Here is a 25,604-nt window from a genome sequence, read left to right as displayed (position 1 = left end):
TTTTACACCTCCTAGCTGGCTACAAGAAAACATATTCAGGTGTCGAGCCTTTTCCACTTGTGACCCAAGTCTCACCTGACCAAATATTTGGCACCATAATGTAATGTTCTCCAAGCACTGTCTCCTTTGAACTCTTTTGAATGTGTCTTGAATCATTCTTGGAAACTTCTCAATTCCCTGCTCATTTCAGCTTTTTTAGATTGCTGCCATACTCTACTTATTTTTTTTTTGTTTATTCAAATAACATATTTTTTTTGGCAATGAAAAACTAGGCTATAAATTAAAATAGTGAACAAGTTTGCCAAGTTCACCGTTTTTTTTTTTGTTTATTCAAATAACATATATTTATTGCCAATGACATACTAGGCTATAAATTAAAATAGTGAACAAGTTTGCCAAGTTCACCGTTCTCAAGAATTTTCATTTATAGGCCTGGAGAGACACGTGTAAACAAGACAAATTCAGAGAATGATAAGTACTATGAAGATAACTCATAGGGGAAAAAAAGCATTTCTATTATGTGCTCAGGAATACCTAATACTGACAATTCATGTTTATTAAGTACTTTCACTGTATGAGACATAACTAAGAATGTAACTCCTATAAAATCATTTCATATTTACATTAACTTTCTAGTTAGTATAATTAACATTCCTATTTTACTAATGGAAAGACTAAGAGTCAGAGAAATAGAGTTACTTGCTTAAGGTCATTCAGGTAGCAAAGAGAAGATTTATCTCTCCATCTTTCATACCTGGGCATGCATGGGGAGCCTGGACTATCAGCATGCCCAAGTATGAAAGATAGAGAGATAAAAACAAAATAATTAAGAGATAAGTGTATTTTAAGTGCTAGAAGTATAGAAATAAAGTATGTTGGAAACATATGAGAGAAAGGTCAGAAAAGCTTTCCTGGAGACTGGCATTGGAGCCAAGAGTGTGGTTAAATAGAGTTTAGCCAAGAGAAGTAAGGATGCAGGGGTACTGCAGGCAGAAGGAACAGCCTGTGTGTGGTGGCAAAAGCATGCCCATCAGATCCAGTGTGAAAGGAATGTAAGTATAAGGAGTTGCAGGAGGGGAGGGAGGATGGGAGTAATAAAAGTAGAGATAGGCAGAGGTCAAATTGTGGAGGGCCTTGTATACCATGCTAGAGAGTTTGATTTTATTTGGTAGCTAACAGGGAAGCACTGAAGTATTCGAGCAGGTGTATGACCTTATATGATTTGCCCTTTTAGAAAGATCACTCTGTTGCCAGTGTCAAAAATGGTTTGGAGAGAATCAGACAGGCAGCCCAGAAAATGATTGGGAAAGTTTATTTGTGGCTCGGTCAAGAGTTGATGATTTATGTCAGCCAGTAACGGTGGGGAGAGATAGTATCTCCAGTAATGATATTAGAAAGGCAAAATTAATATGACTTGGTGGTTGTGAAGGAAAAAGGAGCGTGAGGGAGAAGTCAGAGTGGATTCCTCAGTTTCTGGCTTGAGGGACTGGTTGAATGGAGATACTATTTGAAGAATAATAGAACTGAGTGAAGATCAGGCAAATTGCTACCTACCACACTTCAGTTTCCTCATCTGAAAAATGAGGAGGAAAATAGTATTTACCTCACTGACTGTGGTGTGGACTAATGGATTATAAAGTATGTAAGTCATATAGGATAATTCTGGACACATGCCAGAACTATTTTAATGCCACAGGCAACAGATTTTACATAATTTTGTTGCTCACTCTCTCTTTCACAATAGTTAAGAATAACACGTTCATGATTGAATTATTACCCCAAATAAAATGAAGTTTGCAATATGAATTTAAATAGAGAAAACTGAAATTTATAATAGGAAACAAATGTTGTTGCTCTCCTTAGGACATTGCATCATATAGGATCTTTTAGTCCCTTTAATAGATATTATGAGATTGTTTTCTTCTGTTTACTCTGCATGTGGCTTGTAGTAGAAGACAGAGAAATCTCATAGCTCCAAAAAACTTCCCTGCTTTCCATTCTCTGCCATCAGCTATGAGCTTCTGACAGGGAATCATGACATGAACTACCTCAATTATGTAGCTTGAGCAGACTTGAAAAGATCTATCAAAGAATATCCTTAGGATAAATCTTTCAAGCCATGAGCACGTTATACAAAACTAAACCGGAATGGGGCTGGACTCATCAGATAGCACAGAATTTTAGCTCACATTTGTTTCAATTTGGGTAGCTGCCTGTCTGCTGATGATTTCAGTTACAGCTGACGGAAAGAGAAAAGTTGGAAAATGAATAAAATATAGATTGTACATAAATTAATTTTCCATTTTTTTCCCCTCCTGGACAAGAAGCATGCATCACGGATATAAACTGCACTTTCTTCTTCTCACAGTCAGTATTCTTTTAAATAATACATTGATTGGATATAGGGTTATAGTAAAGCATTTGTCTTATACCTTTTATATAAATGCAAAAAAATTAGGTAACTGCAGTGCCTCAATCATAAATCTGACAAAGAGAGAAAAGGAAATACGATTCCTAAAAACTATCTACAATCCAAGGTACTTCTAAATTCAAATACACTATTTTGATCGCACCATTTATTATTGTAAATAAAGTGATCAATTAATTTGATGTGTCCGAAAACAAAGAGAAGACATATTTTTATTGCCTCACAGTTAGGCAATGAGCACAAAATGTGTGCTTTTATACTCAAGCACCGAAAAGCTTCGAATCAAATAATGCAAATGTTAAAGTATGCAAATACTCATCTATGGCTTAAAAGTAACATTTACAGATGAAGATTCCTGACCTACGTTAAGCAGAAATTCAATTATTTTTGTCCCTAAAGAATACAGGCAACTAGCATTTTTAAATGTTTACAAAACCTTTTAGTTTGGCTGATCTCTATCATGTGGTATCATCATTCTATGGTCCTTAATGGTAGATGTGAATATATTCAAGTCCGTATCAATTGGATGCTACAGAAAAGTTCAGTTAAATATATGACATCTCACTCGTGGATATGGGGTAGAGATCCATGAGGTGTGCACTAGTTAGAATATGGTTAAGTGATGTAACATGTAGACCCCCAAAACATAATGCCTCAAACTCAATAGAGTTTATTTCTTGCACCATAACAGCTCCTGATCAGCAGGTAGCTTTCTTCCCCAACAGTGGTTCTCCAAATATTTTACCTTAAGACCTGTTCACGCAAAAGGCAGAAAGGAGTTAAAGTGTTCCAGGTTTATAGCATTATCAAGGAGCTTTTGTTTACATGTGATATTTTTATATCTATCAATATTTACAGATTTAAAAATTAAAACTGAGAAATTTAAAATATGTATTAATTCATTTTAAAGTAATAATAAACCCACTACGTATTAACATAAATAATATATATTTTTAGGAAATGTAACATATTTTCCCCAACAAAAATTTAGAGAATAGAGTGACATTGTTTTACATTCTTGTGACTCTCTTTAATGTCTGGTTTAATAGAAGACAGCTGGACTTCATATTCACTTCATTTAATCTGTGACATGTTGTTTTGGTTGTAATATATTTTAAAAAATATAGTCTCATAGTGAAATGTACTAAGCAAAAGAAAGAGAAATTTCATAGCCCTCTCAGATATTTGTAAATGTTTCAAATAATAGTGTAGTTTTTAAAGCAGTAGTTTTTAAAGGTTAGTTGCCATGTGAAATCTGGACCATATCAATTAACTTCGATACTTTTATATTAAAATTCATTTGTGTTTCTTGCACTTTGAATAGACCTTTTTACTCCTGGATGATTTGTGACATCATATGTGGGTCATCTGGAAATAATTGGTTTGCTAAGTTATGCAGATCTCCCAAGTGTTAACTTATTTCATTACACAATATCAGAGTCACATTTACTAACATCACTGATGTTTCCTTCAGTATTAGTATGAAAATAGTTTTGAGTTCATAGACCTCATGAAAGGTCTCTGTGACCTTCAAAAGTCCCCAAATGATATGTAACACACCACTTCTGTATGATGATTCAGAGACCCTGGCTCCTTCCAGCCTGTGGCTTCACTATCCTCTTTAAGACACCATCACTTTGTCCATGTTTGCCAGTAGAAGTAGATTGCACACTTGATTCTTAAAAGTTCATTTCCCTATAATGACACACATTATTTCTGCTTGTATTCCATAAGTGTGCACTATGTATATGGTCACATCTAAAATGCAAGGGAAGGGAGCAGGAAATGTATCTCTTTGGAATCTCTTGTTGCTAAAATGCTCTCAGATCATAACTGTATATGTGCTGGGCTGCAGGAGAGATTCTTTTAACCTCAGCTCCTTGACAAGCCCATAGTTACTTCTTGAGGAATTTCTAAACGTGGGTGAACAAAAAGAAGAGAGGTCTGGGAAAATGAGATGCAGCCATAATTCAGCTGCATCACTGGAACACAAGTAGCCACAGTAGCTGCCCCTTGTTTCAGTTTATCCTTGCATTATATGCCTGACAATGGAACAGATTTCTCAGGGTTTCTTTCTTGTAAATTTATTATAAAAGTAATAAGTGCATATAGTAAACATGTGTAAAAATAGCTTCAAAGGATGTAAAAATTGAAAAGTAAAATTCTCCCTTCCTTATAGTACTCGATGCCCTTTTTTCCTCTTGGTAAACTGAAAATTCTGGCTTTTTCTTCTAGAATTTTTATTTACCTCCTTAAAGTTAAAAAAGTCAGACTAAAAGAGAAATTACTCTGGTAAGGGACAGTGGGAATTTATAAGATAAAGGGGCTACCATAATATTTCATAAATAGATAAGCCAAGTTCATTTCATAATGTTTTTCCCTATGAGCAAGTGACACTGTAGGTATAATGCTGGACTTCTTGTTGATTTTTTTCCAGAGGATATCTGACATACATTCTTCTGGTAGAAGTATTTTCTCAGAATAGAAATAATAATCAAGTACAGTACTGATGCTACAATCAAGAGAATTAAGCTTCTATAGACTTTTTCTAAGCCTACAAGTAATATCCTGCTTTTTTTCCTACACAGAACTGTTGTACCATTATTTTTACTGTATATGAAATTTGTGTCAATTAGGGTCTAATCAGAAACACAGAAAGCACTTTAGGAATTGGAAACTGAATTGACAACACACATTAAAGAATTGAGAAGGTGAATTGAGGATGTTGAGGGAAAACAGAGGCTAGCAGCAGCAGAAAGCTATTCTCAATCCTAGGCTACAGATAAAGAATGGGCACTGCTAATGGAGACCACAACTGGAGACTGTTAGAATCTGGAGCCACAACATCTGTGGTCAACAGGATGCAGAGCAGATGTCATAGCTGGGCTCTCTGTCACATGGAAAGAGGAAAAGAAATATCTGAATTCTCATTTCTTTTTGACAGTTTTCCATCAGTCTTCAGAGTACCTGTCATTGGCTAAACTTAGAAAGAAGCTAGATGACACAAAGTCTGAATGGTCAGCTCCCTTGAGATTTAGAGCAGAGCATTAATATCCCAGGGTCCTATTCCTAGTTCCCAGATACTTCATAATAGGAAAACTGTCAGAGGAGACCAGCATGAATCTAGTCAATGCACAGTGGTCAGCAAGGGTACAGGCCCATTGATATAAAATTCTACAAGGCTTGAAAGAGAGGACACAAAGTAGACAAAAAAGAAAAAAGAAAATAGAGGAAGTGAATCTGAGTAATAGCAACAGTGGAATCTAGATCTTCTGAGTCCAGCCTGCACTAGCAAAAATGATATTTGGTAGATGCTATGTTGTTTGGGTACTGGCCTATTAGAGTATGAGGAATTTCCACCTGGCATGGCTAAGGTATTGCTTTCCTTGTAGAATCAATGTCTGCTCCAGCATCCATGCTTACAGTCAGACCAGAGGCCTCAGCCTTCCCCAATACACTCCAGTATTGACTATAGGTGTATGTAGCCCTGCCAGACTGGGTAACACATTCCTTCCGTGAACTTACAATAAATCAGGCTGATCTAGCTGCAGATGGGTTCATGAGGAGTTTCACATTTGCCAGGTGAGGACTTATATGCCCTCTTACCTTATGAAAAAGGCCTTACTTCCTCACAACCTGCACTCCTGGTTGGAGAGGCTCATTGCCTTCCCATCTTTAACTGAATGGAACTTTAAAACCCCAGAGATTTTTGATACCACAGTCAAAATTGCAACTGCCTCATGATTTCCAGCCCCACTATCCTAGAGAGGGCCAGTGCTGGTTTAAGAAGCTTGGTTGTGAACTAAAAATTATCGTAAAGGGTCTGACCAGTGTGGCTGGGTGTACCTGCTACTGGAACACAAAGTCACATTGGCACAGGGACAGGGAATTTCACTCAGCTTTTGGGATTTAGATCATATCTATTGGCCAGCAGAGTTGACACATGTGGCAGAGTTTAAGAAATCCCATATCTTCTCTCTTGAGATGCTAGAAGGCACTGGAGACCTCAGATATGTAAAAGAGAGGAGGCTAGAGTCTCATGGAAGGAAATCTTAGAGTCCTTTCCTGAACTTCAACCTATTTCTGTCTTGTACACGCTCTGTTATTATACTCACTACACATCAGTTCAATTACATTTTGTCACCTGTCTTCTTTGCTAGACTTTAGAAAATATGAGCAGAAGACCTGGGTCTGGCTTGCTCACTGCCATGACCTTTGGGCAAGAAGGCGCTGGGAGCCTGGCAGAAGTTGTTCTAGACAGTGCCTTGCATGCCATTGTGTTAAATACTTTCCTACAGAATAACTGATGCTCAAATATATTTGTTGAAAAAGAAGAAGGAAAGAAGAAAGGAAGAAAAGAAGGACTGAAATGACATAATTTTGGTAAATAATAAGATCTGAAGATTTTAGAAATAATGTTTCTAAGTATCCAACATTAAAGACTAGAATGCCATCGAATAGTTACTTGTTTTTGGTGATTCTCTATTTCTTCCTTCTAGCAGGCATGATATTAAATTCCTTGATAAAGCAACATTTTGGTGGCCCCACTGGTCAGAAAACTTTATTTGTAATCCAAAACCCATAATAAATAGATGACATAATGTAATGTTGTTTACCAAGCATCCATCAGTAGTACTGACAATACCAAAGTTTCTTCACTGAGAATAATTTGGTTATCAAGAAGTTAATTTATAGGGAAGAACGGTCAAATTTAACCTAGAGATTCGTTTTAAAGGCAACAAATCTTTTCTAAATTAGAATACCACTAGATAAAAACAAACATGATGACTATAATAGATTTCTATGTCATTTTCCCAAGAAGGACTGAAAATCAAAGTAAGACAAATGTGGTTACCAATATTAGAAAAATAATTTAAAAAAAATACATGGTTTTTGAAGCATCGCATTATTCTGTCTTGTATTGTGTTGGGAAGATTGGGGCTGGATGCGAAGGGGGCATTTAAGTGTGGAGTATACAAAGGCACTGACATAAGAATATTTATTCCTGTCATATGTTCTCTGATTTAATAAAGAAAGAAAACTTTTAACTTTGAAAATATGGATCAAATTAAATTTGCTTTGGGGAAATATACAGTGTATATATTCAGGGTTAATTTTCTGTAGGAGATACCTAATGCATTTTTTTAATGTACTAATGTATTTCATGTTATCAGGTTCTGTCTGTTTAGCATTTGCCCATTTTTTAAATAAAAAGACTTTTCATTATTCAAACTGAAAAATAAACAATAGATCAAAACCAACTTATGTTCTTTATTGTAAAAATAATCGATTCGTGTACTACAATAATCTAACCAAGCAGCCATTTTCTAAATCTCATTTAATCACACTTGAATAAAAAGAAATCATTTTCTATATCTTTGCTTGTGCGCATGTTGGCTAAATGAAAGTGGATATGTTACATGATTTAGCAGGGTCAGTTTTAGCCAGAGTTGTGATTTTTTAACTGTTTTCCTTTAAGTGGCAGTATATCTCCAATTAGGGGGTTCCAAAATCTCATTTCCTCTGCAGCTTCCTACACACACACACATTTCAAATCTCAAAACTGTTCACCGCTCCTATGACCTTTCCTTCTACCTACAATCAGAATATTCCCTTACATTCTACATTCATACTCCAGCATAAACTAAGCACAGGCACCCTCAGATGTTATGTCTCTTGGGTGTCTATATGTGAACCAAGAGCAAAGGCTTAACCTAGAGATTAAATGTTAAGAAAGCACTAGGTTAGAATTTCTAAGCCATTAGGTTCTTGATGGAAATCTGGGAGTCATACTCTGTTGATAGAGACGTTTATTCTGACTAGAAATTTATGTGCTTCTTTATTTAGAAAATATCTTTCCTTCTCTTCTTTCTTTCTGAATTCTGTATCCCTTTAACTTCCTGAAGAAGATAATAGTATCAGCCACATCTTATGAACTTATAGTTAGAGCTTTTTAAAAGAGAATATAATTACTCTAGCTGAAAGGGAAATAACTTTTCCGATTTTCATCTGCTCTACCCAAATATTTTTTCTGGTTTAATTCTTTATCTACTGTGTAGAGTCTGTGCTGGTTCTTTATGGATAGTTATAGATACCTAAATGAAGTAAAATCTTTCTAGATGAGGAAGAGCTGGTCTCAAAGCACAGATATATCTTTATAAAGTTTATTAAAATGTTATTATTCATTAATTCACTTTAATAAAAATGTTCATTTAATCGATTCATAGAATTAATCATTTTGTTAATCTGTTTAGGTAACACAAATATAGTGAGTACCTACTGGCACTGTTCTCAGTGCTTAGGATGAGAAAGCAAAGCCCTGTTTTTACAGGAACAACTGACATTACACAAGTAAACAAATAAATGTAAAAAGTAATTCCAGGCTATGATAAGTGCCATGATTACAAGTAAACATGGGTAATAGGAGTGAGAGCTGGAACAGCTATGTTAGACAGAATAGCCTAAGAAGATTGTTTGGAGAGGTGATACTTAATGGAGACCTATGTGAAGAGAAAGAGTTGTGGGGCCTGAGAGGGTCTGAGGAACAAGGCTCTGGGTAGAGGAAATAACACATACTAAGGAACTGAGACAAAAATGTGCTCAGAGAAATAGCAGAAGGAAGCATGCTGGAAAGGAGTCTGAAAGGTGAAGCGGGGCAAGAAGGAGCTGGGAGCCTGGCAGAAGTTGTTCTAGACAGTGCCTTGCATGCCATTGTGCTAAATACTTTCCTACAGAATTACCTTTATTATTATAGTTTTAGAATGATTTTTCTGATTTTAAAAGACCTATAGAATAAGCTGCATATGGATATATCACAATGTATTTAACCATTGTCTTACTGCTGGATATTTCAGTCATTACCAGATATTCTTCCCAATATTACAATGCTTTTACACCTTTGCACATAACACTTTGTTCCAACTTCCAATTTTATCTGAAACATAACACTTTAAAGTTGCCTTGATTACAAATAACTTGTTTAAAAACAAGCAAAACTTAAATCTTGTATGTATGAAATCAATACAGAAAATTGATGTTAAATAATCTTATCTACTAGTCAGTTTTCTGAGTCTTATTTCCCTAATTGGTTCAAAAGAGCATGATACTAATGTTATAACAGTTAAAGGCAAATGGCTGTGTTGGCTCATAGTACTTCTGTTCACCCCAAAACACAGGTGTCTATGATTTTCAAAGGTCACAAGTAGCACTTGGCAACCATGGTGATGGCTCAGCACATCCTAGCATTATTATTAGAAAAATCAATGTTAAGTCCTTTCTTGTAGTTCACTCTACTCATATACACTTACCCCTTTTTACAAAACACTGACTCCTTACCCCTTTTTCATTCTATTTGATGATTCTTACCCCTGATTTTACTGAAGCACAGAGAAGTAACTAAAAGAAAATTTTTTTATTGTCTTACTATTAAATCTACCAGTCTGCCTGCATCTATATCCATCGGCTCTGCATTTTCTTCTTGTAATAGATGCCCCATTCCTGTTCTGTTCCTATCGAAGGTCAAACCCTCCATTTCAGCACTGTCTTCTCTTAGCTACTTAAGAACTTTGCTCCTATACCATTAGTTTCTCCCTCTCACTAGATTTTTCCATCAGCATAAAAACATGCTCCAGAATCTATATTCAACAAAATATATAAAAACAATTAAACCTCCCTAGACTGCATTAACCCCTCCCGTTTCTCTTTTGTACAGCAACAATCCTTGAAGAAGCTGAATTTATTCATGGTCTTAATTCTCTCATGTCAGCTCAATTAATAAAGCTTTCTCTATTTCTCCATTGAAATCACTTCCACATTGGGCAATAAATTCCATTTTGCCACATTTGACATTGTTTTTAATCTTCTTCTTATCACAATTTATCATCCCTCCATCTTCTTCTTCATCTTCTTCTTCCTCTTCCTCTTCCTCCTCCCCCTCCCCCTCCCCCTCTTCCTCTTCTTTCTTCTTCTTCTACAGACAGACAACCCAGACGGAAGCCATGGTTTTTTTCTTAACTTAATCTTGAAGTTGACATATCTTCACTTCTGTCATATTCTGTTGATCACACAGACCAACCTTGGTAGTGTGTGGCGGGGACCTTCCTCCTCCTCCTTCTTCTTTAATCTAACTTGTAGGACACTAGTAGCCTTGCTTTCTTCCTGCTTCACAGTAGCCTTTCCTGGATCCTCCTCTTCTAGACTTATAAAGATGTAGAGCTCTAATGCACAGTCCTTAATTGTCTTCATTTTTCTATGTGTCTTCCCTAAGAGATCTTATTCTTTTGTGTGTCTTTATAATCTATTTATATACTGATGACTCAAATTTATGTTTACTGTTCAAAACCTCTTCTAAATGCAAGACTCACATATCATATTGTTTACTTGACAACATTGCTTGAGTAGTCTAATATGCAGCTCAGATATATGTGGACCAAATAGAGCAACTGGTTCTGTACACATACGCCCCGTCCTTTCCCAAATCTGACCTTTGTCTGCCCCCAGCTCGATGAATGGAAACACCTAACTCTCCTAATGGCTCAGGCTACAAGCCTATAAGTCAACCCTGACCATTCTCTTCCTATACACTGCATTGAAGACATTAGAAAATCCTGTTGCCCTAACCTCATCCGATATTGAGAATATAGCTATACATAATCTTAAATGGCCACCACATACATACTTTTTCTATATCTTTAAACCAAGCCAAAAGCATCTATAACTTAATGTAAAGTATCCAAACTGATTGTCCTCTTACTACTTACTCCTGCCTCTCCTATGAAATATTTTTACAATAGTAATGATGATATTTTATAAAAAGAATTTAGATCATATCATTCTTACTCTAGTCAAAGCCTCATCATTCTTAGAATAACATCCAAATTCCATGGATTTTCAGAACACTGAGGAAAATTAGGAGTTATTTTGCATTATTTTAAGTTCATTCTAATTTGGATATTAACTTATAATGTATGGACATTTTTAACAAAACTCTATTATTTAGTTTTTTAGTAAACTGTATTAGTAAGATATAGAAATTAAAAACTGATGAAGAATTAGAATAATGACGAAGACTTGTATACGCCAGTGATTTAAATGTATGTCATTTTGACACATAAAGTGAGGTTATACTCTGAAAATAGAGAAAAATTCAACATAAAGTCACCACATATGGTGATTTTTTTTTATTGAAGTTAACGTATTTTTTTAACATTTCCACAAATGTGTAAGTATGTTTTCCTAAAGAGAACATTTCAGCTTAAAATTAACTTGAGTTTCTCTCTCATAAGGCAGTTTATCAATTAAGACAAACAAACAAAAAAATCATTAAAATTCCCACGGATAGTAATTCTAGTGAGTTTGAAAGACTGGCTTTCCTCTCTCTGGGAAGGGCATCTTCTCCATCGAGTGGACAACTTTAGGAAAAATAAACACAGATGGAACAGACCCTAGAGATCTGAAGGGGTGATAGATGTTACAGACAGACTGCTTGCATGTGTTACTCAAAGTGTTGTCTTCCCATGTTGTTTTTCTCTTAACACATTCTGGGAGAAAATAACTTGAAATTTGACCCACACGTGGTCAAATCATGATTTAGATCACAAAATATCCTTTGAGTATATACAATTTTGAAGATACATTTCTTTCATTAATAATACTTCGTATGACTATTTACATTAATTTGTCATGAGAGTTTTTTGTTATGCTAATAAATTTATCATTGAAACCTTTCCAATTTCTCCTTTTTTCTGAATAGGCAATTATTTTATCCCCCCCCCGCCCCACCCCCTTTACGAATCTTGTTATGTCTTCAGATTTAGTAATTCCACAGTTGTCAGGGAAAATACTAGGGTTCGTGTCTCATTTGCATTTTAGCTTGACTGTTTGATGTTTTCCAAATGAGATTGTGTCACTTGTGCCCCTGCAGAGAGATTTTGATCTTATGAAATACTCAAGAGAATGGAATAATTCAGAAAATAAAATGCTTATCACTAGGAAAGTGATCTAAACCTAGAAAATGTTATAACCCTTAGAAATCACGTTTATATTGTGTGTTTTTTGTTTTTTTTTTTTCACTTTTCTAAAAGAAACTCATAAAGCTGCTACAGCTTGCATTCTTAATAAACAAAGAAATTAGTCATGGACCAATCTTTGGGCCAATCTTTCCAGAGTTAGAAGACTGCAGTGAAATATTCTTTTGACATTATTTTATAAGCAATTAATACTTTATGGTTTTTGTACTGTACATTCACATCTGTTATATCTATTAGATAATATTCTGCTACCTTTGTTTCAGAACTGTGCTTCTGGCTTTATATTTTCTGAGGAAAAAAGAAAAACTATCTAGCAGTACTAATTATTTGGCTATTTGGTGATCTTAAACTTAGCTATCTCTTTTTTTTTTTTTTTTTCTTTTCATTGAGAAGGAAACAGGAAGCAAAAAGACAAGAAGAATTGAACTCATTATGCCGCACACTATGATGCCACAGTTAACATACTATATAAATGCGTTAAAAAGTAAGTAGTGGGAGGTCTGGGTATACAAAATGCTTAATGGATTAATTTTAGTGCTCATAAAATCGGAGTGCAAAAGCTTGAGTTCATCCATTTTGCAGGCTGCCTGATGAATCTAGTGTATCGGATGTACCCCCAGGAGAGTCACAGGCCTTCCGAGTGTCTAGCTAGCTACAGATCTCTTCAGAAGCAATTGCAAAGTGTGCCAAATTGTGTGATATTAGTTCCCCTCTTGGGACTAATTGAGAGCACCAAACTCATTCTCGCTTGTGATTCAAATAAAAGATATGAGGACCTGTCACTAGAGATTTTTCTGTCAGAGTGGAAAAGGGCCAAAGTGTCCCACTGGTATCAAGGCAGCTACTTTGCTACAAAATATCTAGTTTTTACACTATGAAAAAGATGACATTTCTTGAAATATCCCCTAATTACTTCAGTTTTATATATTATTCTACCTGTGAGTGTGAAACCCTGGAGTCCTGCAATTACCGTTAAACTCATTCCTCTAGCAGGCTGCATGTGCTAATGACGAAAAAAACCTCATTATAATTCTCTAAATGGCTGTTTATTAATGAGTCATCCTTTTCTTTTTACCCTTCTATGCTGCTTTTCTGGTTGCATCAGGCTGTATACACATTTTGCTTTATAAAATGTCAAAAATAAATCTTTAAAGAGGAAGAGGGGAAGTAACAATGTAAGTGCAATATTGGAATGTAAAACATCTTAAGTTTTTCAAAATTTCTCCATCTAATTCTCAATCAGGAAAGAGATTTAAATACTCTCATTTTCTTTGTTTTGCTTTACATCTAATAATAGTATTTACTGAACATTGCTCCCTCGTTACCTATAGTACACTGATCTACTAATCCAAAGTGCAACTGTATTTTCAATGTAAATTTTAACTACAGGACAGAATAGAATAGGCTTGTTACCATATGAAAGGCATGGAAAATAGTCGCTTATTTGCTCTTCCTGGATAAATAACCCTGGATGCTAGAAGCAGAAAAAAAAAATTGATTTATTTCACTATTCAAAATCCCCTGAGTTGTATTTTTGTAAAATTTCCCATAGTTCATCAAAGCATCAATTGTCCCTGAGTGAATCTGCAGACACAGAAATTGACATTTTGCCCTCCAAAGCTAATTTGGTAACTGCCAATCTCGATTTAGTTTCCAAATGAATTCCGAGGGTCATGTTAGGATGATGGTTTACAGGGAAGAGGGTGATTTTGATAAGGTTATCACAGACTGAGAACACATTGGAGGCTGGGGTGGTCCATGATGAATTAGACATCATTCTCAAGTAAATTCTGCAACTATTTCAGGATCTAAGGACTCACTTAATATGAAATCATTTTACAGACCAAATATTCCAAGATTTAAAAGAAAAAAAATATGTAGTGGTTTTCAATTTAAAAAAAAAATCAAAGATTTCTAAATTTAAAGTTATGGAATTCTTAATTCAAACATCTTCTTATATTTTCACTTAGCTCTGTAAATAATAAACCTATAAAAGGATAGCTTTTTAAATTTTTGTCGTAAAATTTTCTGTTCTAGAATGATCTCTATAAGCTGGCTTTGGATACAAACGAAGATGGCAATTGCTTAGACTACATTTGTATCTGTTTTCTTTTTATTCCAAGCAGGATATTTTCATGGAGTTTTAATCTCTGTGCTTTTACTTTTTATACTTCTTTTGCAAACTTTTCCTAGTGAGTTAATGACATCCTCTCTACCTCAAAGAGAATTATCATTGTTTTAGTAGGAAGTCAAAAAGAAATGGTTAGTGTTTAATTTTTTTTGACTTCCAAAAGAGACTCTCGAAGCCCCCATCAGAAATAATAGCTTTGAAACCAAAGCTTTTGATTTATAAGCAAAATAAAGGGACACAAACAAAAAAGAAAATTTGAATAAGAAAAACTGCACACAGTATATTTCTTAACAACAGATTGGAAAGAGAACAGATAAGGTCATGAAGCCCATTCCTAGACAGAATGGAGTAAGAGTTGGAATAGTGGGACAGACTGTGCCTTTGAATGAATAGCAGATCCTGTAGAGCGCCACTGAGCCAGCATTCTGAGGCTGTCACATTGAACTTCACCAGCAGCACGAAGACTCAGGGGAGCCAAGTCAACACCTGGAGAGTATTCTTCTATTCTAGGAAAATGTCCAAGTTGCCTATTCCCATTGCACTCTGGGAGGACCTTCTAATAACATTTTACTTACATGATGCCTATGAATTACCAGCAGAAATAATAACTCTTGCTCATGACCCAAGTCTTTGCTAGCGCTCATGGGGACTCTTCTACGTAGAAAGTCTTTACCCAAGACACCTTTAAGCCCACAAAAAAAATGAGGTTTTGGACACCTACAGGGCATTTGGAGGGAAATCAGCAAGAGAGGAAAGACATCAAAGTAAGAAAGTACAAATCAAAGCAGTTAATTTACTAGATTCGTAGAAACTGTATATGCCATCTAGTTCTTGTGGAAAGAGAATGGAACTCAATCATGAGAGGCAACAGCTAGATTGTGAAATGGTTTACATTGTTTTAACCACAAGAGTTAAAAAAAAAAGCCAAAATCTAAGTGAAAATTCTCAGGTATAGCTGTAGTTCTCAATAAGAGCTGCACATGGCATATGATGGCTTTGTTACTCTGGGTATAGAGATCCTCAGCTTCTAGAAATTTAACTTTAATAAAAAAATATGCAAATAAGGTAAAATTAGAGGTATGACCATTCTTGGTCTAGTTAGCTCCACTATAGAGGAAAGTATGGGGAGGTTTCTGGAAAGGATTTTACCACACAAAAAAATAATACATATGACTTGGGTATTAAAAGATGAACTTAAGCATAAGTTCTTCCCAGAGTTCTGAGTAATCTATTTTGTCACTTCATTTAGCACCTTAGTTAGAGTCAGTATTAAATAATACATCACATAATAAATTTGCATATGCACAAGTATCAAGATCTACACTGGAATCGTTGCTTCAAAGGACAGCCAGAAATCAAAGAACTCTCCTTGGGCCTCATTTAAAGGTTTCAGGTAATCTAATCCTTACAAGTCAAAGTATGTTTAATGGACAAATAAGAATGTCATCTTGTAAGAGTTGGTTAAGGGTGAAATTACTCAGACCTCACTCCAAAGAAATTGGAATCTGTAGTTTAAAAAGATATCCAAGTGATTCATATGATCGTTAACCTTGAAAAACACTGATTTTGGTGGCCAGGTGCTCAGATTATTTTCCTTGTGCTTGCTACTATCACAGAGAGCTGGGCCAGCCCTGAGAGATGCTGATTCCATTATCCTGCAATGGTGAACTAGAAGGGATTGCTTCCAGCGGTTTTATTGGGGGAGCTAGGCAGTTACTGAAGTCCATTCTACTATGATTTAATTTCATTCCAATGAATGTTGTTCATATGTCTGGCATTGCCTTTGGTTCCAGGGATGAAATAAAACATGATACCTACATTGAAGATAGGACAGTTAAGTAAACAAATAATAAAATATACTGATAAAAGCAACTTATTGCGTTTGTTTTATATATCAAATAGGCTTATTTATAAACATCTATTATGCTCTTAGTTGATTCTATAATTCCTCATTGTTGTGTGAGAGCTTAAAGGCAGACATTCTCCTGAATAATGATGATAATATATGGTCTTTTAGAAAGTTTAAGTTTAGTAGGAGATATGAAAATGTAAGCAAATATAATATAGTGTGGAAAACAATACACAATTATTTGTAAAGTTATAAGGAGATATTTACCATTCCTTGTTATTCTTATTTATATTACATTTTAAATCTGTAATGTATAGGTCATTTGATACTCATAGCTATATCAAATAAGTAATATATACTGGACTTATAAGTTGAGATAGATGGCATTCCCGCTTTATTCTTTGAAAAAGTTTATGTAAAATCGATATTACGACATTCTTAAATGTTTTTAAGAATTCACTAGTAAAGTCAGGTGGACAAAAAGTTTTGGACTTTTCTTCTGCCGGTTTTGATAAATAATTCAATTTCTTTAATGGATAAAAGAGTGTTCAGGTTTTTAACTTATTTCAAGCTGTATTTTCCAAGAAATTTGTCCATTTCATCCAGGTTTTCAAAGATATAGGCTTAACCTTGTTCGTCACTTACTGTCTCGCTATGTAATCTGTAGAATCTTTTGTGTTATTAACAGAATGTGTTTTTACTTTTTTCCCCTTGATCTATCTTGATAGCATTTTAAAAATTAACATTTTAAAAGAAATAATTTGACTTTATTGATTTCTTTTTCTGCTGTGTGTTCTTTAAGTTCTACAATCATCATTATTTCAGTCCTACTTCTGGAGGTTTCATTTGCTATTTCTTTACTAGCTTCTGGATATGGGAACTTAGATCATTGATTTTTCAGCATTTCTTCTCTTTTAATATCTCTATACAAAGTCATGCATTTTACTCTAATGCCTCTTTAGATTCATGCCCCAAGATTTTATCAGTTCAAAATATTTTTTAATCTCCATTCCAACCTATTGACTTCACATTGGCCAGAGAATACTTGATGAATAATTGCAAATCATTCTATATTTTGAGCATTTTATGTTTGGAATCATTTTATAATTAAATGTTCTATATGCCTTTGAAATAATATGTATTTTTTATTGTTTGATGTAGGGTTCTATATATGTCAGGTTAAGTTTGTTAACTGTGTTATATAGACATTGTATATCCTTTTTGAATTTTGATCTGATTGAAGTATTCAGAGAGGAGTATTAAAAATCTCCCACTGTGATTTTGGATATGACTATTTCTCCTTTTAATTTTGTCCACTTTTACTTTATATATCTTGAAGCGACATTATTTAATTCAGATAATGCTGATTTCAATATCTTCATGTGGATTGACCCTTTTATCATTATGACATACCCTATTTATCTTTAGTAATTCTTCTTGCTTTAAACACTACCTTGTCTAATATTAATCCTCGTATTTTAGGTGTGTATCTTATATACAATATATATTTGGGTGTTGTATATTTATCTCGACAGACAATCTTAGTCTTTTAACTGGAGTATTTAGTTTATTTAGATTTAAAGTAATTATTGATATATTTTGGATTATAGCATCCATTTTGTTTTCTTTTTTTTCTTGTTGACCTGTTTTTTGTTAGTTTTTCTCCTGTATTAGTTTTACTTGGATTAATCAATTATTTCCGTGATTTAATTTTTTATCTCTAGTCGGTTTTTGGTAGATATGCTTTCTTTTTATCATTTCACAAGAAAATATTAATTCTTTAAATATATAATCTAATATAAATTTTATCTTTACCATTTCCCTGATGCTATAAACTTAGAACACTAACTCCTTTCTATCTAGGTTGACACTTTGAGAATACTTTAAAGGTGCCATTCAATTGCCTTCTAGATTCATTATTTCTGTTAGAAGGTCAATTGTCAGTCTTTTTACTATTTCTTTAAAGGCAAGGTGTCTTTTATCTTTGATGGCTTTTAAGATTTTCTCTTTGATTTTGATTTTCAAAAGTGCTACCAGTTTTATACCTGAATGTGGTTTTCTTGGTATTTATTCCACTTGAGATCTGAAAGACTTCTTGAATCCGTGGGTTGATACATATAATCAGTTTTGGAAGATTCTCTGTTGTTATCACTTTAGATATTGCTTCTGTCCAATTCTACCTCTCTTCTCCTAGGAATTCAATTATTTGTATATTGAACCTTTAGCAGAGACCTATATATTTCTGACATCTTCTTTTATATTTTTATCCTTTTTTTTGTTAACCCTTGTGCTTCAGTTTGGATGTTTTCTATTGACTTGTCCTCCAGCTCACCAATCTTGTCTTCTAATCTTTAAAATCTACTACCAAACATATCTAATAAGTTTTTACTTTTAAATATTATATTTTTTAGTTCTGGAATTTCCACTCGATTCTTTATCTAGATTCCAATTTTCTAAGGGTAAATTCCTCATCTTTCAATATATTATCTCCAGTTTTTCCATTATTTTCTTCAACGTATTGTTTTTTAAAGTCTTTATCAGCTAATCACAATATCTGAATCATATGCTGGTCTGTCTCAATCATCTATTTTTTCTTCACTTGTAGTAATAAAGTTCATTCTTTAGCATATGTAGGAATTTTCAATTGCCTAATGTCATGCACAAAAATAAATTGTAAAAGACTAGCAGAATGTTATCTTTCTCTTGAGAAGTTTTCCGTTTTCCTCAACTAGACAGAAAAAGCAATGACTTCAAGTAAGAACTGTGTTGAGTTGAGCCTGGATTTTAGCCCTGGTAATATTTACTGTGCATCTCCTTTGCCCCTAGCTCAATCTCCAGGTTTCTCAACTGTTAAGTCTAGTTTATTCTGTAGAGCTTCTCTCCTACCTACAATCTCCATTTTGTAAGACTGCCAAAAACTTTTTACGCTGCTTTTTAGTCTTTCCATTTATATTTTTAGCCTTACATAGAATTTACCAAATATTCTAAAAAGAAAATTATCCATGTGCTTGAGACTCTCTCCCTCAAAGCTATGCTAATTTATACATATCCCAGAAATAGCCTTCTATGGGTTCGAAGCCTGGATTATTAGCCTCCTGCCCCAACCGGAATCAGTAAATGCCCACAGGATGTAGTATCCTCGAGTGGTCAGCTCATCTCCTTGGGGTACTTTCCTTGCCAGAGTATTATTACTTCAGCAGATCTGTACTGTTTTGACGTGTTGATGTCTGACATTTATAATATGCACAAACACTATATTTAAAAAATCTATTTATTGCTTCATCTTATGGTCAATCTATAATGATTTCTGTATCCCCATGAGTCTTTTTCCTCTTTTATTAATTCTTCAAACTAAAGTTTGCCTTTTTTTATTTTCTGAGTAAAAAGTGAATTACAGAAGTTGGATTCTTTGGGGATGACAAATTCTCTTAGACATGTTGAATTTGAGGTGACAATAGAATTGACATGACAGCAGAAAGTTGGAGATGTGGGACTTCAACTTAGCAACAAGGTCAAGACTAAAGATATAAATATAGTAAACATAGGTGTAGAGATGGTAGCTTAAATTATGACAGTAGATGGCATTTTCAAGTAAAAAATGTAGATGACCCTATTCCCCACTTTAAGGGCATTAAAAGGAAGTATGAAAAGTAAGCAAAGAAAAAAAAAATGAAGAAGAAAATAACCAGTTTAATTCAATGCACTATTAAAGAAAACAAGAGAAGACAGGCAGTGACTGATGAAATTATAATAGGTTGGTTAATTTCTATTTGGGGAAAATTACATATTTAATTCTTAATAACACATAGAGCATTTTATTCTATACTCTAAAGCAACATCAACCTTGATGGTTGGGAAATGAAAATTTTCTAATTAGTTTAGTAGCAATTGAAATTTTCCTAGACTATATACATTTTACATTAAGAAAAGCAAAATAAAAAAAGATACAAATAAAAAATTATCATCTTGATATTTAATTTAGTCTTAAATCAATTATCGGAAAAATTCTTTGTTCATTAGTAATTGCATAGATATTTTTACTTCTTAAAGAACAACACTAATTCAAATTTTAAAAAATGATAATAGATTTCTCTCCATACCAAATACCAAATATCAAATATCTCTTTAAATCAATAATTTTGTAAATAGAAGGAATAAAACTGGGATTGTTGCAATGGTACATTATTCCACACAGCACTCACATCTGGTTTTAAGGATCTGTACCCTATTGCCTACCGTGTATGACAGGTTTTATCTTTTTCCTGTCTCTTATGTTTGCAAGTGCAATTCTATTCCCTAAAGCTTAAATATGCCACATTCTTATATTTATTATATATCGTTTTTAAAATAAAAATTTATATCTAGATCTCAGAAGCGACTATCAAATATGTCAGTTGTTATTAAAAATGTGTTCATCCTGAAACATACATATCACTAGGTATAAGTAATTGCTTTAGGCTATGTTTAACTAGGTAAGTTTCTGATAATATAATAAAGTCCGACAGATATGTACCTACATCTCTAGTCTCAAAGTGTTAAAGAAAAAAAGTTAGGTTGCTTTAAGTATAAAATAATCCCTTGGTTACTCTTTCATGCTCTCTAAGGTTTTTGTTTTATTTCTGAATATAGGTGCATCATTCACTAATGGTGTCCCATAAATTACAAAAGTATAAACTGAGATCTCAAACAGTCATATAAAGAAAGTGTTATAATTTCATTGTGAGTAATATACAATTTTATGACATCCAACAGAATATAGGCTTTTACAGGTAACCAGAAGACCATTGAATCTTTTCTTGTATATTACTAATAAAAAATTGTTTCATAAACTTCATTTTCCCAGGTGATGAACCTAATAGGTGAATTATTACATTATATGTGTTTTCTTTCTAACTCCTATACACTTTGAATTTAAAAATTACTACAGAACAAACAGCAGATCTCCTCTCTTCAAAATAACTCTGAAATTCAGTTGATAGCTAGGATTAGTTTCCATTTCTTTCTATTTGATATGTGAACAAGAGAATCACAACTGCCAAGAAAAACACAACAAAATGATGACTATTTATATGAGGAGTTCTCAAAACTATAAATCCAATAGTCCAGGACACTAAATGTTCAAAGTCAATTGCCTACAAAGTTAGTGAACACTTTGGGTTACAAACTAATTGTCATCTCTGTTTCCTTAACTGGATATCTACTAAAATATCAACCCAAGTTGTAATGTACTGTATGAAGCTTTAGGATATATAGATACAAAACTGATATCTAAACAATTAATGTAAATAATTTGGAAATAATTATTATGAAATGTATTTTTATTGGTTGCTATTATCTATTGTTATCACTGTTTTATACTATACTCCCATTATTTTAATTTAACTGAGATAAAAAATTTTAAAGCAGTTTCTCTGGTGGATTAGTTTTATTTCTTCTTAAATCTTATGGGGATAATAAATATATTCATTGATATTTTAATAATAATGTTAGATTTATACAGATTTTTCAATGAAGAAAATATATTAACTATACTACTATGGGTACAAAAAAAATGAAGGTCAAACAGGTCAGTCCTGTGTATCATATTATTATAATTAAGCCATTTCATTACTGAATGTACACACTGGTTTGGTTAATGACTCTAATCTCTGTTTTGCTCATTAGTACATGGCAGTTAGTTTAGCAGAAAAAGCAGAAAAGACACTGTAGAAAATGACCACAACATTCTAAACTCTTAACAGTTTGTCTTAATATTTTTATCATTTTTTGCAAATAGTCATTATGATGGAATCTCAATTTACAAAATATTTAATGGAAATAAATAGATTTCTTTTACATAAATAAGACCATAGAATTTCTTCCTTAATTCAATTTCCCATATTTCTCCCTCAGCCTCAAACAAATTGACCCATTCATATGACCAAACCATTTTATTTTTATTTTTTGGTGGGTTGAGAAAAAAACTGGTTTATATTCTGTAATCTAAGTATTATCGGCAGTTTCAGGAGTCCCATTTTTGAGTTTTCATATATCTGTACATTTTTCAATCACCATTGCTTCCTTCTGTCATTGTATTATCTGAAGAATGTGAGGCAGTTGTAGAAGCTAAAGAATTAAATGGTATAAATACTCCTTTCTCAAACCCCATAGAAAAGGGAGGAAAATGCTGGTACAGATAACTATATAACTTTGACCTTTATGGTTTTCCTTTAGATTATTTGTTAAAAAATATTAAATTTTCATGTGCTCTGCACAGCCTAGCATTGGTTTATAAGATGAAAAGGAATATTAACTGCTTCATTACTAAGGGATAGTCACTACCTGGATGTGTGCATTAGAAGAATTCTTAGTCATTTGGGTTGCAACTGTCTTAAACTGTAATGTTTTAGGATGTGCCCTTGCTATGATTTCAATGCCCATGTCCAAGGTCATGAGATCACAAGCTTTGTTTTGTGCCTGCAGTTAACATGTGGAGCAGTGAACACAATTACAGAACATTTGTGCAGCCAGCTTGGCTCAGATCCCAATCTCTCTGTCTCTCTCTCTGTGTCTCTCTCTGTCTCTGTCTCTCTGTCTCTGTCTCTCTCTCTCTCTCTCTGTCTCTCTTTGTCTCTCTCTGTCTCTCTGTCTCTCTCTGTCTCTGTCTCTCTTTGTCTCTGTCTCTCTGTCTGTCTGTCTCTCTCTCTCATATTAAAGAAACTCTAATCTGCTGCTAGATCATTTTACTCAGACAATAGAAATGCCCTCCAATTTTTAAAGTGATTATTTAAAATTGAGAATATTATTAAAAGTTATTCTCATGTAGAATTTCTTTGAATTAAGTGGATTATAAGGCAGTGAGGATATATAAATTGGGTAAGGAATTCAAGTCTTTGGAAAGTATGTGTTGCTTTTCTGGCATGGAAGGAATGTCAATTTTAAGCAGCAGTCTTGTCTGTGTCCTTCCTACAGACACCTGAACAATTCCTTTTCATTGGTCACAGCATCTTAGAAGGTACTGCCTGCTGCCAAAAGTGTGGAGGACAATGAGCTACAAGAATCACAAAAATGCCTTTACCAGGTCAGATTTTGCAGAAGGCCATAGCGAGGACTTCTCCCAAATCTGATCATAAAATCACGGGTTCCGGAAGCCTTGGTTCTGTCTTATACAATAATATCACCTTCTTATTTTATCCTTCATTGTTCACCATAGAACAAAACAAATCAAGGTTATTTATACTTAATATAATAAATAAACATCCTTGCAAATGTGAAACTCCTGTATGCTAGATTATAAACAAGTATTACTACTACTCCCATCCCCCACCCCCTAAAATATAGAGCCTTGAAAACATAATTTCTGGTGACATTTTAGCTCCTTTTTTTTTTTTTTTTTGCCTTTTAACACAAGTTATCATCCCTGGATTTTTTAAAATGTCGACATCTTTGCACGGTCTTTCTCGTCTAATAAGGGATAGGTAAAAGAACATTTTACAATCTGTCTTAAAGTTACTGTAAAGAAGTATAAGTTTGCAAACCTCTCAAGTGTCCCAATCTATTTTTTTAAATAGATCATCTCATTTGACTTATTTGCTGTTAATTGCATTCCAATAGAAGAAGAATGCTGGTTTTAAAAATCTAAAAACTACATTATTTCAATACTAAAGGCATTCAGGGTAGAAATAAAATAGCAACACACACACTCAAACACAAACATGTACATACTCAAAAGAGGACAGCACAAAATAGAAAAACCTAATGAAAAAGCACGGATTTTGTCTTTCCTAGACTATTTTAGAGTAAAATGTTTATCTTATTCAATTCTATAATAAATTATATTTCTCTTGTACAATTTTACTCAACTAAAACCCATTAATTGTTCGAATTATTGCACTGCTATTTGAGCCCAATCAGGGAAAATCTTTAACAGGGTAATAACAAATTCAATGATTTAAATAATCTTCACGATTTTATCTTGAAACAATTCCTATTCTGCTTAGAAATCTCTCATCAGTCAATGTTTTAAAAGTCTACAGCATGGTCACTGTGATAATGAATATTTCACACTAATTTTTGCTTAAAAACATGAAAACTTTGACACACTAGAACATATTATTTTTTAATGGTAGAAATGCAGAGATATAGAGAGGACACCTTTCAATTTCCCTTCATTCGAGGTTCATCTAAGTGACAAGAGTAGGGTGAGACTCTGCCTTACTTAGGAAGAGGCTTGTTAACACACTACTGATGACTCAGGCAAATCAGATGGCAAATTACCTTTGAGAGGTCCCCAGCCTCCAAATAGAAGCAGATAACAAACACATTCCACGTAACCCAGAGGACTAGCCAGACAGCATACTGCAGAAAAGCAAGAGAGAAATAACATAATTAATTTTGAATCAACTGAGTAAGATTTAAATAGAACTTGAACTTTTGAACATCACTAATCTTAAGCTTAATGTGCAATATCAGATATTGCTTCTTTTTATGGAAAAGAATGAGATGTACATTAATCTCTTGATTTTTTTCTCGCTGTTATGGACTCTACTAGCATATAGCTTGAACGTGTTTAAGGGTAATTTTTAAGCTTTTAGACAAAAGAAATTTCTGTTTTAAGGAGGAATGATCATGGTTTCTGTATATCTTAAAAAAACAAACAAACAAACAAACAAAAAAAACTGAATGCTCCAATATATATATCACATACAGCCAATCAAAAAAAGTATATCTTCTTTCAGCAAAATCAACCCATATATGATAACATACAACTTTTCTGCAAGTTACCTAGGGCCAGCTTCAAATTAGTGCTCATGCATCTATCTCATATGCTCAGCTTTCTCTCTTTGGTCTTTTTTTTTTTCCCCCTCATCATCTTCTCATTTTATCCTCTCACTGAGGATAAATTTTTCTTACCAGGGCATAGTTCTGATCTGTCAGTCAACTAAAATTTATTAAGCACGTAGAAGGCAACATTCTAGAAAGACACTGAGGATACAAAGACCGATGATAAATTCTCTTCTGAATTCAAGTGAAGAGAGGTAGATAAAGAAATTTAAAAAGAGATGATTATTATACAAAGATCATTAAAAAATAGTCTGAACCCAAGCAAGAAATATAGGAGAAGCATATAACTTGTCTGAGAAAAAGTGGTCCTGCAAAGCTTAACAGAAGAGGTGAAACACTTTACAT

General features: G+C 33.7%; 1 protein-coding gene across 3 annotated transcripts in view; it reads right to left on the bottom strand.

The window, feature by feature from the left end:
* NKAIN2 (sodium/potassium transporting ATPase interacting 2) overlaps positions 1–25,604 on the bottom strand; it is an 829,945-nt gene that overhangs the window by 348,352 nt on the left and 455,989 nt on the right. For all 3 annotated transcript variants that reach the window (XM_006926140.2, XM_006926139.1, XM_006926141.1), the window contains one exon: positions 24,693–24,773. In XM_006926140.2, coding sequence (XP_006926202.1) covers positions 24,693–24,773 — 81 coding nt within the window. The remainder of the gene's footprint in view (positions 1–24,692; positions 24,774–25,604) is intronic.

Source organism: Pteropus alecto, unplaced genomic scaffold, assembly GCF_000325575.1.
Source record: "Pteropus alecto unplaced genomic scaffold, ASM32557v1 scaffold79, whole genome shotgun sequence".
Taxonomy (NCBI): Eukaryota; Metazoa; Chordata; class Mammalia; order Chiroptera; family Pteropodidae; genus Pteropus; species Pteropus alecto.
The sequence above is the reverse complement of the archived record's forward strand: the minus strand, read 5'-3'. Positions and strand labels throughout refer to the sequence as shown.